Source organism: Aulonocara stuartgranti (assembly GCF_965226115.1).
Source record: "Aulonocara stuartgranti genome assembly, chromosome: 5".
NCBI classification, from domain to species: Eukaryota; Metazoa; Chordata; class Actinopteri; order Cichliformes; family Cichlidae; genus Aulonocara; species Aulonocara stuartgranti.
Genome location: NC_138943.1, coordinates 25460857 through 25477327, shown reverse-complemented (window position 1 = coordinate 25477327; position 16471 = coordinate 25460857). Strand labels below are relative to the sequence as shown.

The 16471-nt window shown below is 40.6% G+C and overlaps 2 protein-coding genes across 2 annotated transcripts in view; one reads left to right on the top strand and one right to left on the bottom strand.

Moving 5' to 3' along the window:
• The window catches only part of LOC309706139 (arf-GAP with coiled-coil, ANK repeat and PH domain-containing protein 3-like), a 58784-nt gene extending 57891 nt beyond the window's left edge, over positions 1 to 893 (bottom strand). Inside the window, exon 1 of the mRNA XM_082532404.1 lies at positions 582 to 893. Coding sequence (XP_082388530.1) covers positions 582 to 628 — 47 coding nt within the window. The 5' untranslated portion in view covers positions 629 to 893. The remainder of the gene's footprint in view (positions 1 to 581) is intronic.
• Positions 894 to 2174: 1281 nt separating this feature from the next.
• pusl1 (pseudouridine synthase like 1) lies at positions 2175 to 16410 on the top strand. Its single transcript, XM_082533998.1, has 8 exons — positions 2175 to 2686; positions 2767 to 2827; positions 4348 to 4535; positions 9741 to 9890; positions 11369 to 11539; positions 14317 to 14371; positions 14564 to 14726; positions 16270 to 16410. Exons 1-8 carry the CDS (start codon positions 2631 to 2633, stop codon positions 16326 to 16328), a joined length of 903 nt encoding a protein of 300 aa, XP_082390124.1. The 5' UTR covers positions 2175 to 2630; the 3' UTR covers positions 16329 to 16410.
• The last annotated feature ends 61 nt before the right edge of the window (positions 16411 to 16471 follow it).

The window sequence follows — 16471 nt, the reverse complement described above, 5'->3', positions numbered from 1 at the left end:
TGCAGCTGCTGCAAGGGTCTCTCCTCTCCACTGTGCAAAATGACACACATTAGAGGACTGCATGCCCTTCTGTATGACTAAAGAAAAGACTGCACCCAAACTGTACTTCAGTGTTCCCCTTATACCCTCAAAATGTATGTGTGCCCCTTGTAAGAAGGTTAAGGGAATGATGTGATCACTAGAAAACCACTTGTAATTTTACATTTCGGCAATATGGATCCTCATTGTGCGTGGCAGTGGGTGTCCCTCATCTCCTCATTTGCACTGGGCTGATAGACAGCCCACGTTAAAAAATAAAAATAAAATAAAAATCACACCATTACACATCCAGCTGATGTATCACAAAGATGCCATATGAAAATTACAATCAATGAATAAAAATGCAATAAAGAAAATATGGATAGAGAATCGCCATCCAGCTCTTTCAACGTCCTTTCATTTTACCCTGTTGATACCACTGTTACATTCCGCATGGGCGAAGCGTGCTATCCCCCCTTCAGAAAAAAGAAATCCCGTAGCCTAAAATAAGGTGTGCCATTTTTTTTGCGCAAAGCTACTATGTGCCCGAGAGGAGCTCCTACCTGAATCGGGGCGAATCTTTTATACATTCTTCAAAGTCCACAGTCATTTTTGCGTTTTCTCGTTAATTCCCACGTCAGGCTGCCAATGTCATTGCCCCCAACGGGATGTAGCTTGAACCGTGTGGATGATGACTGGTATCCCCTTGACGCGCAGCAGTCTGTCGCCCCTCTTCTGGTGGCACGGTGACACAAAATGCGAGCCGAGTACGCGGCACGCAGATTACTACTACACTACTGCCGCTGCTGCCCAGACAGGCGGGAGGCGTAGCTGCACCGTGAGCACCGGTGAAGGAGAGAAGAGCGCCGAGCAGACACAAGCTTCCGTAACAACCCAGGAGGAGCACAAGGAATCATGGGAGATAGATAGATAGATAGATAGATAGATAGATAGATAGATAGATAGATAGATAGATAGATAGATAGATAGATAGATAGATAGATAGATAGATAGATAGATAGATAGATAGATAGATAGATAGATAGATAGATAGATAGATAGATAGATATTAAATACCCCATAGTACCATTTTATCCTAACAGAGCACTTTGCTTTCAAACTGCATGCTTATTTATGGTTGTAGCAGTTTTTTAAAGTAGAATGGGAGGCTGAGCCTTCAGCTTCCAGGCCCCTCTCCTGTGGATTCTCCCAGTTAGGATTCAGGAGACAGGTAATCTCTGTGATATTAAGATTAGTCTTAAAACTTCCCTTTTTGTATTAAACTTTTAGCTCGGACTGTATCGGGTGAACTCTGAACCTTGTATATGCTGCAATAGACTGTAGCAGCTGGTGGGGGCTTCCCATGATGCTTTGAAAGTTTTTTCTTCACTGGCATGTTTTCATTCTCTGTATTTATACATCAATTTGTGTTTGATCATTAAAGTGTCTCTCTTTCTTTCTCTGTGCTCTTAGGCTGGTTGTTGGTTCTCCAGGAGGTTTCTTCCTGTTAAAAGTGATTTTTTCCTTTCCGTATGCCCATCATTGTTGGGATTTGTCTATATTATTGTAGAGTCTTTACCTTAACAGCGCAAATCACCTTGAGGCAACTGCTGTTGTGATTTTGCGCTATACAAATAAAACCGAATTGAACTGAATTAAAAGCTACTGTGGGTGTAATGTGTAGGTGGTCCTGTACTTTTGTCTATACAGTGTTTGTAAACACAAAAACTGGCTTAAGCATGTGATATTTCACTCATGATTAGCATCAGCTTAAACATCATCTATGTGGAAAATGTGTAGGTATGTGTATTCTCTGGGGGGCACAGAGAATAGACTTAAAGAAAATAGCAACAGTGGTTTGTAAACATATGAGCCTTTGAATGAGCTTAAATTTACTAACCTTATTAACCTTATCATAAATTAGACACCTACAACTCACCTAAAAAAGTGGACAACTTCAAAAAATAATATTGTAGATTTGATATAACTAATTATGGCCAATCTATCTTAAACATTAAACTTTTTTCTTTTTTGCTTGACTCCGCTTGACCGCTTGCTCCTGTTAGCGGTACATTGACTACTTGCTGTCGACCAATCTTAAACGTGAGTACAGTATCTGGCTTCAATGACTGGAGCAAGAAGGCTCTGCGGCTGGAGAGACGTAATCAAAATGCGACGTACTACAATGTGGAAGGAGGCAAACATCCAGAAATGTTGCTGTGTAGTAACGTGCAATGAACATAGGTGTCACAGCTTGGATAGAGTCATACAGTGCACGTGCCATCTCACTGCTAGTTATCACGCGGCGCTTGTAACAGCTCTTTTATCGGGTCTGCACTGTACTACGGCCTCGTGACACAGTAACGTGCGCTCTCATATGTCAACAGAAGAATTCTAACAGCTGTTGTCTCCAGTGGACTTCCGGACTACACTTCAGAGGGTTCTCGGTGGTACTTGGAGGTGAGGGGTCGTGTCTGGCTAGCACAGGAACGTTTCACCAGAGGTTCAGTCTGCAGGGACATCAGTCACAGCTGGATCCATGAAATGATTCTGCATTGCAGTTTTTCCACTCTCGTAAACGAGGAACATGCACAGTGACATTTCGAGTCAACATGCACAACCGGGCTCGTTACCTCATATTTTTTCAGTACATCGGAACAAAATACCGGTAGGTTACAGGGCACACTGAGATGTTATATCTTATTATTATTATTTTTGAATATACCACTACTGTTATCATTATTGCAGTGGAGCAGTGAAAGTCCCTCCACATCAGCTGGGGAAGAAAGGGGTCCAGGACCACTTGGAGGTATGTTTTAACTCACTTAAAGCTAATCAGGTGACAAGTTGCCTTTGAGCTGCTAGTATTAAATGTAGTTAGGCTTAAAAAGCTGTGTCATGACTTTATGAGTCTGCTTAGCTTAGTAATTCATTATAGGCCTTAAATCCTCTAGGTCTCTGATCCACTCATCAAAAGCAGCGTCATATGGTGTAATGCATAAGCATTTCATTAATCTTTGACTTGGATCCTTTTTTCTGGGCTTGTTTGTCGTATATATAAAAAAACTTTACAATCTCAACTTTATGTCGATGCCTTTTGAAAATCTAAAAAGTGAGAATGATCAGACTGCTGTCTGATGATTAAAGGCGGTTTCAATAAATGATTCAAAGGCAGCAAGGATCCACATGAGAAAATGGGACTAATGTTAAGGGCCACACCAGTAAGCTTATAAAGAAATAAAACTAACTCTCTGAGGTCTAAGTCATGGACTGGTCCTTTTCTACTCTACCTGAGCAGTCAAAGCACTTTATACAACACGCCTCATTCTCCCTTTCACACCCTTTCTATGTAACATTCACACTCCGATGGATGCATCTAAGAGCAACTTAGGGTTAATATCTTGCAAAAGGTAATGCAATTGGTAGATTGGTAGATGACCCGCTCTACCTCCTGAGCTACATCCACCCCTTGGGATCATAAGCGCAAACCCTAAATGCCTGAATCCCAAATATCTTTAGAGATGATCTAAAATATACCATTAAATGTGATTTAGAACATTTTTGCTTTTGCATATGTTATTTTTCATAGTTATCACATCATTAAATATCTAAATAGCTTCTGTGTTATTTACAGTAAGATGTGTTCACAACAGAAATACTGTTAATTTGTTGGCTTTAATCTGTTTTTGTGGTGTAGGACTTATATGCATCAAACTGTCATAAAAATCCATATAACTGCACTGTTAGGAATAAAACCTGGCATACAGTTTGAAGTCTGTACTTTCTGCTCTTTCCAAACATGGACTAAGCGAGGCTCCATCGTGCTTCTAAGTTGTCAAAAATCAGTCATTTGTTTTGGACGTGCCAACACGCCCATTGACTCCAGAGGGTGAATAATGAAGTTCAGCTTATTGGTGTGGCACTCCACACCTGGGTTGAGCACTACAATCACCAAACTTATGATATGACGCATAAACAAGGTTCCTGTTTCACATCCAGCTGCTTCGTGGATTGTTGCATGTCTTTCTTGATCACTGTCTGTTCCTTGTTTTCTTGTCAGCTCTCTACTGTCTACTGTTTCTAATAAAGGCATAAAAAGCCCAAAAATAAGCACAGAGAGAAGGAAACACAGATTACAGGGCAAAAAAAGATCAGTCTTTCTTGTCACATCATGCCTCTGTTCACAGCTCTGTTTGATAACTATTTGAGGCAGACAAGGCTGTGAGTGGCTTCAGAAGTTTGAAAGTGAGCTTTAAAAAAGTTATTTGTTTTCTAGGCTATCAACCCAAAGCTATTAATATCTAAAAAGATCTTTTCGTCTTTGTGTAGGATGCAATCCAGCGACTGAGGCCAGTCAATCCTGTATCCCTGTCAGTTTCCAGCAGGACGGACACGGGTGTCCACGCCCTCTCTAACTCCGCACACTTTGACCTGCAACGCAAGAATGACAAGCTGCCGTTCACTGAAGATGTTCTTGTTCAGGCGCTCAATTTCCACCTCGGGACAGAACAGATCAGGTGAGTAAAGGGTCTTGAAAATCTTGGTGAGTGCATGAGTGCTTTTATGACTTTGTAAGTCTCTGAGTTATGTAATTAAGCCACTTAAGCCAAATAAAAACACATTTCTCTGTCTCTGAGATCAGTTTTCTCTGAACACATTATAGAAACAGTGAGACATCAAAAGGTATGTGAACATAACCTGGATGAGTGCTAAAGTAGTTTCCTTTAGCACTACTTGATCTTGCCCCCCCCCCCCCCCCCCCCCGCCAAGAAATTGACCTAAATGTGACTTTTCTTTTTTAATCCTCTTACACTGAGTGAATGCAGTTTAGTCAGCTGGTGAAGCAGCAGCCTTGTGTTTTCTCTGATAGATGGTGTTGCCATCTTGTAACAACTGACCTGTCAAGTAGCTTGACAAACAGTGTGCAAGTGCCAGTGTGTTCTCTGTTGTTGGCAATAGGTGGTCAAACCAAGCAGGATTTTTATTCATTAACTGCACTGTACTTTTTAATAAATAGAAACCATTCCTGGCATTATTTTTGCCTGATCAAAATAGTTTTCAAAAAGCTATTATGAATTTTTATAATTGGCACAATTTAACCTGATTGACTGCTCCATAAATAACACCAATGAGAAATAAAAATAGAAATGTTTACTATGGAGACACACAGGATATGGCCAAACATATGCAGACGTACATTCACTGGTTGTTTCGTTAGGTACACCTTGCTAGTACCAGGTTAGAGTCCCTTTTGCCTTCAGAACTGCTTTAATTCTTCAAGCGTAGATTCAACAAGAGGTGCTGGAAGCAATTTGGTCCATATTGATATGTAAACATCACACAGTTATTGCAGAGTTTATCAGTTGCACATCCATGATGAGAGTTTCTCAGTCCATCACATCCCAAAGGTGCTCTATTGGATTGAGATCTGGGGACTGCGGGGCTTATTTGTGTACAGTGAACACATTGTCATGCTAAAGAAACCAGTTTGTGATGGTTTGAGGTTTGTGCCATCTGAAGAAGAGTTCACTGTGGTCATGAAAGCATAAAAGCTACGATACTCAGGTTGGCTGTGGTGTTTAAATGATGCCCAGATGGTATTAAAAGTCTGTCAAAAATATTCCCCACACCATTAAACCACCATAGAGGATCCACTCTTTCATGCTGTGTCTGGCTAATTCTGACCTTACCATCTGAATCAAAGCGGAAATCAGACCAGGCAATGTTTTTTAGTCACCTGTTGTCCAATTCAGAGGAGGCTGTTTGAGTTGTAGTCTCAGTTTCCTGTTCTTAGCTCAGAGTAGTAAGACCTGATGTGGTCTTCTGCTGCTGTAGGCCATCTGCTGCAGGGTTCAAAGGGTTGTGCTCATACATTTTCTGCTTGTAGCAAGTGTTTATATTGGTTACTGTTGCCTTCCGGACAGTTTAAAGCAGTCTGGCAATGCTTTTCTGACATCACTGAGTCAATATTGCCCAGAGAACCTCTGCTTCCTGGATATTTGATCTTTTCTGAACCATTTACTGTAAACCCGAGAGATGGATGTGCAGGAAAATCTCAGCAGATCAGCAGTTTCATAAATACTCAGACCAGCCTGTCTGGCACCAACAACCATACTACCTTCAAAGTCACATAAATCACTTACCCTCCCAATTATGATGCTTGAACTTCAAAAGGTCATCTCAACCATGTCTGTATGCCTTTTGCTGCCATTTGATTGGCTGATTAGATATTTATGATAACGAGCAGGGAGCAGCAGTACGTGTTGAGCGTAGATACACAGATACATATCCTGAGGGGCATACAGTGGTAAATAAATCCCAGAAAGAAGTATGACTGACTTAAACATCTGCCTCAACAGTTGGGATATACATAGCTGTGGTGAAATGCCATAAGTTCACCTGTTGAATATGTAATGGAAAAGGGCATCTTTAAATACTGCTGCAAACGAGTATCTGCCGACTCGTTTTTTTCCTGTGTTTTCTTCATCTCCTCCCCTTGTAATCCCTTCATTACATACATTTACATTATTCAAAGCCATAGTTTGCTGTTTTGGTTTGGGCTGCTGTGGCATTCTGTTCCTTAGTCAGGATTGGAGAGAAGAAGTACAGAACAAAGCAATAGATAAAGAGATGGTATTGGGTAAATGCAGTCAGTGCCAGTGAGAGAGGGCGTGGAAAGATGAGTCTGAATAAAGAGAGTGAGTTTGAACAGCGCACGCTGGGAGAAAGAAAGAGGGGAGAGAGAAACTGCTAATCCCCAAACCTGCAGAGAGAAGGTTAGAAAGGATTATCTTTGCTCTGCTTTTTTGGTGTATAGCATCTGTTTAGCACGCACATGCACACACGTGGATACACACTGCATCATTCGTCACTCTATATACACTTTTTGTTTTCAGCTGACACTTAAAATGTAAAAGTGTTTCATACACAAACACACTTCATATGTTTTAGATAGAACGTTTTACTGTTGATGTGAAAGAAAAGCAGTTTGTGGTGTCAGATCTGACATCCCAAACTATCTTTTCCCATCTTGCACAGCGGGAAGAGCTTTTGTTACAGCTACAATGACGATACGGCTCATCTGCTGCTTCCAGAGACAGAGAGCCAAGGCGAGATTTGAGCACAGCCTGCACACTGTAAAAAATCTCTCTTCTCCTTCAGCTTCATTTGTCTTCTGAGCTGCTGTGAAAATTGGCCTCAATTAGCCTAAAACTACCGGCTCTTTTTGCATAAAAGGAAACTGCTGAATAGCAAAATAGTGCCATGCTAAACAATGCCCCAGCTCCCAAATGTGTGACACCATGCTTTGTACACTGCTAATGAAAATTTTACGTGTGTGTGTGTGTGTGTGTGTGTGTGTGTGTGTGTGTGTGTGGGGTTTGGAGGCCATCGAAAGGCTGTCACTTCACATTGGTGCGGCCGCTGAAGGCAGATGCAAGGGTTTCCTCTGCCACGTGTCACACCCAATCTCCTCCCCTGGAAACCTAACCTAGTTTCCCCGGTTGCGCACAAACACACGCTTACATAGACATACACATGTGCAGATACCGATTGCCGTCGCACACATTCTCAAGCACATGCGTGACTGAATGCGTGCTCTGTGTGCTGGCACAAACATGTGATCAAACACTATAGGGTGCTAATGTGCTTTGTGCAGTCCTTTTTACACTGATGCAGGTGAATGCAGCTCTTTGTTTTTGAAGGTTACAGAGACAAGAATTAAGGAACCTCATCTGTCACAGTATTGTCATTATAAGTGTTTTATTATTAAAAGGGGTCAAGGGGGTCACCACAGCAGGTAGCTCCACATATTTGATTTGGCAGGTTTGTATGCCATGTGCCCTCCTTGAGATAAGCCCAGCGGGATCTGTGTCACTAGGATTGAACCAGGCAAATGTGTAAACCTTGTGCAATATGGAGCCACTTGTTTTATTGTCATTATTAGTGTAAATTTTTACATCTTTGCCTTCTTATATGTTGTAGAACAAGATGAATTAACATGAATTAGAATACATTTGTTGTGCGGTGCTTTCGGTACATGAACAAAAGCTTGAAGACGAACATTGACATCAGCTTTAGGTGTTATTTGGTTTTACATCTAAATCGCAAATTTTAGCAAGCGGAACCGCTGTAACAGCTATAAATACTCATTGGGCACTTTGTTAGCCACACCTGTTTAGCTGCTTGTTTAATCAGTAACTGGCATAAACTCCGTGCAATTAAGCATATAAAGTGCTGTGAAAAAGTATTTGCCCTGGGATTTGCTAATTTTGCTTCAGATCATCAAATAAATTTAAATATTAGACAAAGATAACAGAGTAAACACAAAATGCAGTTTTTAGATGATGACCCTCGTTTGTTAATTAAAAAAAAAAAAAAAGGCCCTATGTGGGGAAAAAATTGGTTCCTAAACATAATAACTGGTTGGCTGGGAAAGTTGTTCCCATTTCTGGATAATGGCTCTCGCCGTGGTTTGCTGGACTTGTTTCTGCATAGAGCCAGGTAGCTTTGGATAGCTTTTTTCCCTCAATAAATGAAATCATCATTTAAAAACTGCATTTACTCAGGTTAGCTTTGTCAAATAATAAAAGCTGTTTGATGATCTGAAACTTGTAAGTGTGTAAATCGGGAAGCAAGCATGAAATCAGGAACAAGGAGAAGTCGTTTTTCACAGCGCTGCTGACACCGTGAAGTTCAAACATCATCAGAATGAAGAAGCTCTAAAGACAAAAGTGGGTCCACCTTGATGCTCGCAATGTGTACTTAATAAAATGGCCAGTGGTTGCGAGTTAAGTATTACGTCTCTTAAATGGTAAAACATGGCTTTTTGAGTATGTGTCAGTGCAGATTATAAGCTTGGCTATTGATTAAATGTAATAGTATGCATAGCAGCTGTTGTTATAACTGACTGTAATACTGTGATGAGACAAAGGAGGAAAGATTTGCCCTGCATTGCATTAAATCGATAGAAATAGTGAATTTCTGTGCAATCTGACAATAAATTCTTGATCTTAATCAAAAATGATTCAGATATTTTCATTACTGCTGTAGCATCAATCAGGCACGAGGACAGCTTGAAACTACTAAAAAGGGGGGGGGAATCCCCTTTTTGTTCAAACTCTCTGTAAATCTCAGTTTGGTTCATCGTTTTAGTAACAACACTGCACGCAGCAGAGTAATTCAATTGAACGTGCAGAACCTGTAGCCAGAAATGCCAGTGTCATTCTTCAGTCTACTTTAAGACGTCTCGCAGAATCAGGAATCGATCCAGTCTGTTACTTATTACATCAGTCCCTGCCTCTGCGCGCAAAAACACAGGAAGTGTCTCGTGTTATCCTGCTGGAATCGCATCAGAGAGGCTCAGCCTGAGATTCTGCTCTGATGTTAACTGTGTTAAAATAAGCTCTTGGCAGCCTTTTTAGGACTCTGTTGGTGTGTCTTTGTGTTAAAAGCTGCAATGCTGGCACTTTGGAGCATGGCTTGTACACAGTTTTTCTAGCTGGGAGTACAAAAAGGAGCATTGACACCATCTTTTCTATGGGACTGCCTCTACAAAGAAAGAATCAGAGATAGTTTTGTTCTCACTGAACAGCCAGACTGAATGTTTAAAGATCACCTCCAGGCTTCAGTGCAGATGTATAAGAATATTTATGAATGTGCATGTTTCAAGTTTCTTCATCCTAAATCCTAGGTTTCACTTCTCTTTGTCCATTTTATTTCAGGATCACCCGTGCCCACCGTGTTCCTCATGACTTCCATGCCCGTTTCCGTGCCCAGTCTCGGACCTACGTCTACCGAATAGCGTTAGGAATCTTCCACCACTCTCTCCTTCCCCTCACAGACTGGGATCTGTGCTGGAGCCTCCGCAACACGTGAGTTATCCCAGTTTATGCACCACCCCTCCCTTTTCTCAGTCATGTCTTTTTCTTTTTCATGTGTTAGTGTGCATGTGCATGATGTCTGCCTTAAAAAAAGAAATAAATAAGGGCTCAGTCTGAAGCTGAATCTGACTGTGTATATGTGTAAAAGCAGAGACACACTCTTTCTGTGTAATGGAGACTCAGACCAGAAAAATGGCACATTGAACACATGAATAGTCCACATGCACCATGCAGGAGGTGCACATTAGAGACAGCCAAACGAAGTGTTTTATCTGAGCTGATGCGCAAAATGCAAACAAAGGAGGAGGAAGGAGAGGAGAGAGGATGCATAGAGTGTAAAAAGTAGGAAAGAGATTAAATGGCGTTGGCTTCGAAGCTTACACAAGGTTCTTGTAGCTGTGATTGGAAAAACTGGCCACAAAGAGAAACATTTTAGTTTGTGTTTGAGCGTTTGTATCTTTTTTTCTCCTCACTTTTTTGGGGAAAAGTAGGGCAAGATAAGCTGCGGGCTTTTATACGTGCAGAACAACACCCACGCATTTCATCCTTTCTTTCCCTTCTTTTCTGCTTCTGTCCATTTTTTTTCTCTCAATCTCTTTCTTTTTCTCCTTCCTTCCTTCACTAACTTCTTTCTCTGGATCTTCTGCTTTGTTATCGCTCTCTCATGTTCAACATTCATGTTGCTCTTCACACCCCTGAGCGTCTCAGCCTCAGCAGCGTCTCTCTTTTCCTCTCTTTGATGCGCCTCTCCAGCGTCATCACACTCGCTCCATTTCTCCCACTGCAATAAAAAAAAGTTACTTTTTTTTTTTAAACAATTTTTTAAGATTATTTGAATGTTGGAATTCAGTGACCACGTTATCATTGGTCATCAGTCAGTTCTGTCTTCCTTCCCTCTTACCAACTGGTCACAGCTGCCCCCCTCCCAACATAGCGAAAAGTAAGGACTTAATGATTTGTTAATTAGACCGTTAAGATATTTTTTGCACATCTTCATTCATTCCTGATTCTTATGTTAAAATTTTTATTACTCAGCACACTTCTCCCTTTTCCCGCTCACTCTCTCTCCTCCCTCTCTCTTTGTCAGATCATATTTAAGCAGCAAATGAAGCGTGAGACTGGAGAGAATCTAATCACCGGCTCGCTCTGGTTCTCTGCCTTAAATGAGCTGGTCGTGGGCATGCTCTGCTCGCTCACGTGGCATTATCTTTCTGTTACATAAGTTTTCCACTAAATTATTCATGGAGTTCTGAAAAGATGTACTTCATGTGTACATTTGTGGCTGACCTCGCTGTTCAGCCAGGTCACTCTTGAGTGACGCTGCAATATCAAGAGTTAGCTTTCGAATCTTGATTCAGGAGCTCTGATGACCTCAGAATCTTCACATTTTCCCGGTTTTCAAATGCATTGTAATACTGTAAATGGTCACTTGTATAAAAAGCGTTTTTCTTTATTCTGTCTTTCATCAGAGAGCTAAACGTGGACGCTATGCACGAGGCAGCTTCCCTACTGCTTGGGACTCACGATTTCAGCAGCTTTAGGGCCGTCAACTCTGATCTGCCTTTCAAAAATCCTGTGAAGACGATGGATGTGATCAGTATACAGCAGGGAAACTCCTTTGCATATGCTCACTTCCACAGGTAGGCCACAGTATGTATTGAGACCACAATACCTACGACCAAGTTATTGTGGAATTGGATACATTATGTAAGGCAAAAAACAAGGTTTGTACAATTTTATGCAGCTTTTTAACCACAAAGTCAATGCTTGGTACAAACACCTTTACCTCTCTCAGGCAAACATCCCTGTAATTCCTTTAAGTAGTCTTCGGGAATAGTTCTCCTGGCATCTTGAAGGACATTCAAAGCTTTTCTTTGGATGTTGGTTGAATTGTGTTCTGTTCTCTGTCAAGATGATCCCACACTGCTTCAATAATGTTGAGGTCCAGGCTCTGGTCAGACTGTGTTTCATTGTGTATTTTTCTATTCAGGTACACTTTTATTGCATTGGCAGTGTGTTTGGGATAATTGTCATCCTGAGAAATGAAGCTGTCACCAGTCATTTGCTTTCCAGATGCTGTTACACGGTGGATCAAAGCCTGATGGCGCTTTTCTGCAGTCATGTTTCCATCAGTTCTGACAAATCTCCAACACTGCTGGCTGAAATGTTGACCCAAACCATGACAGAGCCTCCATTATATTTTGCAGATGGCTTTAGACACTCACTGTTGTACTTTACTTCTGACTTCCTCCTCCGTACATGTTGCCAACAATTTGAACAAGTAATGACAAATTTGGATTAAATTTCTGATGAGGCTTTGGTAAACAGTAAATGGATCAACTGACAGGCCAGATTCATCTCTCAGGTGCTGTGTCAGGTCTTTGCTGGATTTTGTTTTCCCTTCTTCTACCCTCTGCAGAATTCCCATGAATGATCCAATGTGGCCCACATTGGTCTCTGTCGGGTTTTGAAAGCCTACAGCTGAGCTGTGTTTATTTTTTCATGAGGGTCACTATTCTAAGAAACGGTGATAAAATGAAAAGAAACTGACTGATGAATTATTGAGGAGTCTAAGGTTCAACTAAAGTTTTGATCCTAAAACGGGGAAATGTGGTCTGTGAGGCTGACTACTTTGGTCTCCATTCAAAGTTGAAAAAAAGGGCTTTTTTCTAACCTCCCGAAATATTTGATCTTATTTTCATGCATAAGTGAACAGAGATTTATTTATTTTAGGGCCTTGTGTAGCCTTGACTCTGTTTTCATGTTAACATGCTAACATTTGGTAGGTGTGCATTTTAAAACAAGTCTTCACATTTTGAAATTAATATATGCAGAATTCAAACCGTGCCGCAGCAGGAAGTGTGACATCCCTAATTTGTTTGTTTACCATTAGTTTAAGCCACACCAGCATCTAATCCAATCGAGAGGTGTTGCCACAATCCCATAAAATTTGGTAGGTGTACAAAAATTCATATGATTACATTAAGCACAGCTTAACAGAGCACCTAGCTGTTGTCCTGTTACAGTTATAATCATTAGCATGCTAGCGTTAAGGACAAAGCACCGTTGTTCATAAAGGACATCATAAAGCTAGCATAACGCTTACTGCTTGATTAAGTCTATTAATAAATAATAAAGTAGTTAACTGACTTATCATGTCAATGCTACCAGCTTGTCCGCCCATCTGAGCAAAATTAACAACTAAAAATTCAGACTGAGCGGAAAACCGCAGCATCACACAGTCGCTGCAGATTTCCTGACTGCACATCCGTGATGTGGCTCTCCATTTCCAGCACATCCCAAAGGGTCTCTTTGGGGTTGAGATCTGGTGACTGCGGACATCATCTGAGTACACTCAACTCATTGTCATGTTCAGTAAACAGGGTGAAATGAAAATTAGCTCACAGGAGGGGCACCTGGTGCGGTCTTCTGCTGCTGGAGCCCATCTGCTTCACAGTTCCACATGCTTTGTGCTCTTCTGCAAACTTTGGTTATAATGAGTGTTTCTGTGAGTTACTGTTGGCTTCCTACCAGCTTAAAGCAGTCTGGCTTTATAATAATAACACAGCGCTGCAAATGTGCAACAAGAGGCCCAGCAGTGCTTTATTCTCATCTGAAGATACTGACCTCCAAGTCCACGGGCTAAAAGCCCTGCTCTATAAATCTGTCTCTACATTTCCTACATGTCGAATGTAATCAGACAGCAAGCACTGAGTCAAATTTGCATTTGACCCAATTCTTCCCATGTGCCTGTTTCCTTAGTTCACCCTGTCCTTCCCAAAATAAGAATCAGGGAGAGGTTTTTTTTCTTCCTTTCTTTTTTCCCTTTTGAGGGCAGGGGCAAAATAATAATAATAATAATAATATTTTATGTGGCATCACACATAATCCTGTTGGGGCTAAGCTGCAGTGCCATATTTAGTGTGTGACATTTAAACAAATCTGTGCATGATGACAAACCCAGGCTTCATTTGATGCCTGGCATGAATGTCACATCAGTTATATTCACACAGGCGGGAACAGCACTGCTGCACAAGAGTGACTTAAGATGTAAAGATATGAGGCTGGATTATTTTCTTTTTTTTAAATTTTTTTTTTATTTTTTATTTAATTAGTAATATTTTTTTCACTCAGAGGAATAAATGAGTAGGTGTGCTTTGGATCCACACTCTTGCTTAGTGGTTTTTATCAGACTAAATAATATTACATTACATCTGACAACCATTCACAATGTGCTTTAGACAGCAGTGCGATGTTTCAACTCCTGTGGCAACATTTAACCTTTCTTTATCCTTACACATTTTCTCCGTGATTCCATGTAGACTTCATGCCTGCTGGCCTTGGTCTCATTAATCTAACATTTCATGTGTAGTGCTTTGAATGTGGCTAAGACACAAATTTTATTTCCTTTTTCCAGAGAGATACCATCCTGGGAGCTGACTTTCACAAGTAAATCTTTTCTATATAAGCAGGTTTGTTGATAATCTTCTTCAGATTTTCTTTCAAGTTATATTTCCATTTCTGTGCGTGTGAGATTACGAGCCAGTAGCGACATCTGCTGGTGGTGACTGAAACTTTATTTAGAATAAAGTAAACATTAAATCTCTTAAAGCAAGCTGTGCATGCTTCTGTGTAAAACCTCTTTATCTGGCCTTTTCCTCCAGGTGCGGAGGATGACGGGGGCAATGGTGGCAGTGGGCCAGGGGCTGCTCTCAGTACCCCAGCTGAAGAAAATACTGGAAGCGAGAGACTCTCTGGCCTACCCACAGGGTATGGCTGCTCCAGCCCACGGCCTTTTCCTCACCAGAGTGGACTACAGGGATACAGGTGAGAATAAAAACCAACTCTGATAACATAGACAGGAAACTGCTCAAAGTTGCAGCCAAGTTTGTGTCCCTTTCTATATGTCACATACTTAATAGATCTTTGGCATGCAGCTTATTTCCATTGCAGTGGAAAGAATCGAAAATAATTCCCATTCCTAAAAACAAGAATGACGTTTTTAATGGTGTCAATAGCAGACCTATTAGTCTACTCCCCGTTCTAAGTAAAATTATGGAGAGGATTGTCTATGAACAAATTCAACATTACCTAACAGAAAATCAGTTACTCACTCAGTTTCAACATGCCTACAAACCTGGTTATTCCACCAGTTCAGCTCTTATTCACATGACAGATAACTGGTACAAATATCTAGATAATGGGATTCTGGCCGGGGTGGTATTTTTGGATTTTAGTGCTGCATTTAATTTGATAAATCATGATCTTTTGATAGATAAACTAAAATGTTATGGATTTTCACCAGCTGCTTTGTGCTGGATGGAAAGTTATTTGTCTGGAAGAAGGCAAAAGGTTTATTATAATGGTTATTTCTCGGAGGGCTGTGAAATGAACTGTGGTCTACCCCAAGGCAGCTGCCTCGGTCCACTTCTCTACTCAGTCTTTACAAATGATTTGCCGTATGTCCTGGATAAATCTCATCTTGTAATGTATGCTGATGATTCCACCATGTTTTATTCAGCCAGTAGCTACTCTGAATTGACAAGCGTATTACAACTAGATTTGCTGAACGTGTTTGATTGGATAAGTAAAAACAACATGATTTTAAACGTGTCGAAATCCAAATCCATGTTAATAGGAAGTAGAGTACGCTTAGTCAACAGCCCACAACTAAATCTTTCCATAGCTGGATCGGTATTAGAACAGGTCACCCAGATTAAATTACTTGGTGTTACCATAAACCACCACCTTTCATGGTCTCAGCACATCAACTCTGTTATTAAGAAAATGGGACAGGGCATAGCTATAGCTAGGAAATGCTCTTTTTATATCACTTCTTCAATTATGAAAGATGTCATTAATGCACTAGTATTATCTCATCTAGAGTACTGCTCAATCATTTGGTCAGCAGCTAATAAGACAGATCTGAACAGACTTCAGTTAGTCCAAAATAGGGCGGCCAGATTAGTGTTAAGGTGTTCATATTATACAAGTATTGATAAAATGCACGATAAACTTTCTTGGCTTTCTGTACAAGCTAAATTATACTATGGCTTACTTGTATTTGCAGTATCCAGATGAAATACATAATCATGCCACACGATTTTCAACTAACCACACTTTAGTAACTCCTCGAGTTAAAAGTAACTTGAAACTATTCCAGCTTATAAAGCAACATTTTTTCCATTATGTGTACTCTATGGTAACTAGGATACCCTCCAGCCTCCATGCAATGTTGGAATTGGATAAGCAGCAGAAAACTGATGGATAGGAAAAATATTTTTACTCATATTTTCATCTTTTGGGAAAAGAAAACAAAAGGAACATTTTTATGAATTCTTCCTGTCTCAAGTTCTGTTTGTCTCCTCAGACCTGCAGCTTTCACCACAGCTGTCAGAGGAACTGCTCACCTCCACCAGGAAGGATTGATGCTACTTGAATATTCTATTTGTATGCATTTCCAAATGTCCTTATAAAACGAATATAATAAAGTTTGTGATTTAATGTATAATATGCTGTGTGTTCACTCATGTACTAAAAACAGTGATTGTACTCTAGTTCGACCTATATGA

What these genes read in the sequence shown, in the direction of transcription:
- pusl1 (XM_082533998.1), top strand. Translation starts at nt 2,631, where the DNA reads ATGCACAACCGGGCTCGTTACCTCATATTTTTTCAGTACATCGGAACA. An exon ending in TACATCGGAACAAAATACCG is followed by an intron (nt 2,687 to 2,766) that starts GTAGGTTACAGG and finishes TCATTATTGCAG; the next exon opens with TGGAGCAGTGAAAGTCCCTC. An exon ending in AATCTTTTCTATATAAGCAG is followed by an intron (nt 14,372 to 14,563) that starts GTTTGTTGATAA and finishes CTTTTCCTCCAG; the next exon opens with GTGCGGAGGATGACGGGGGC.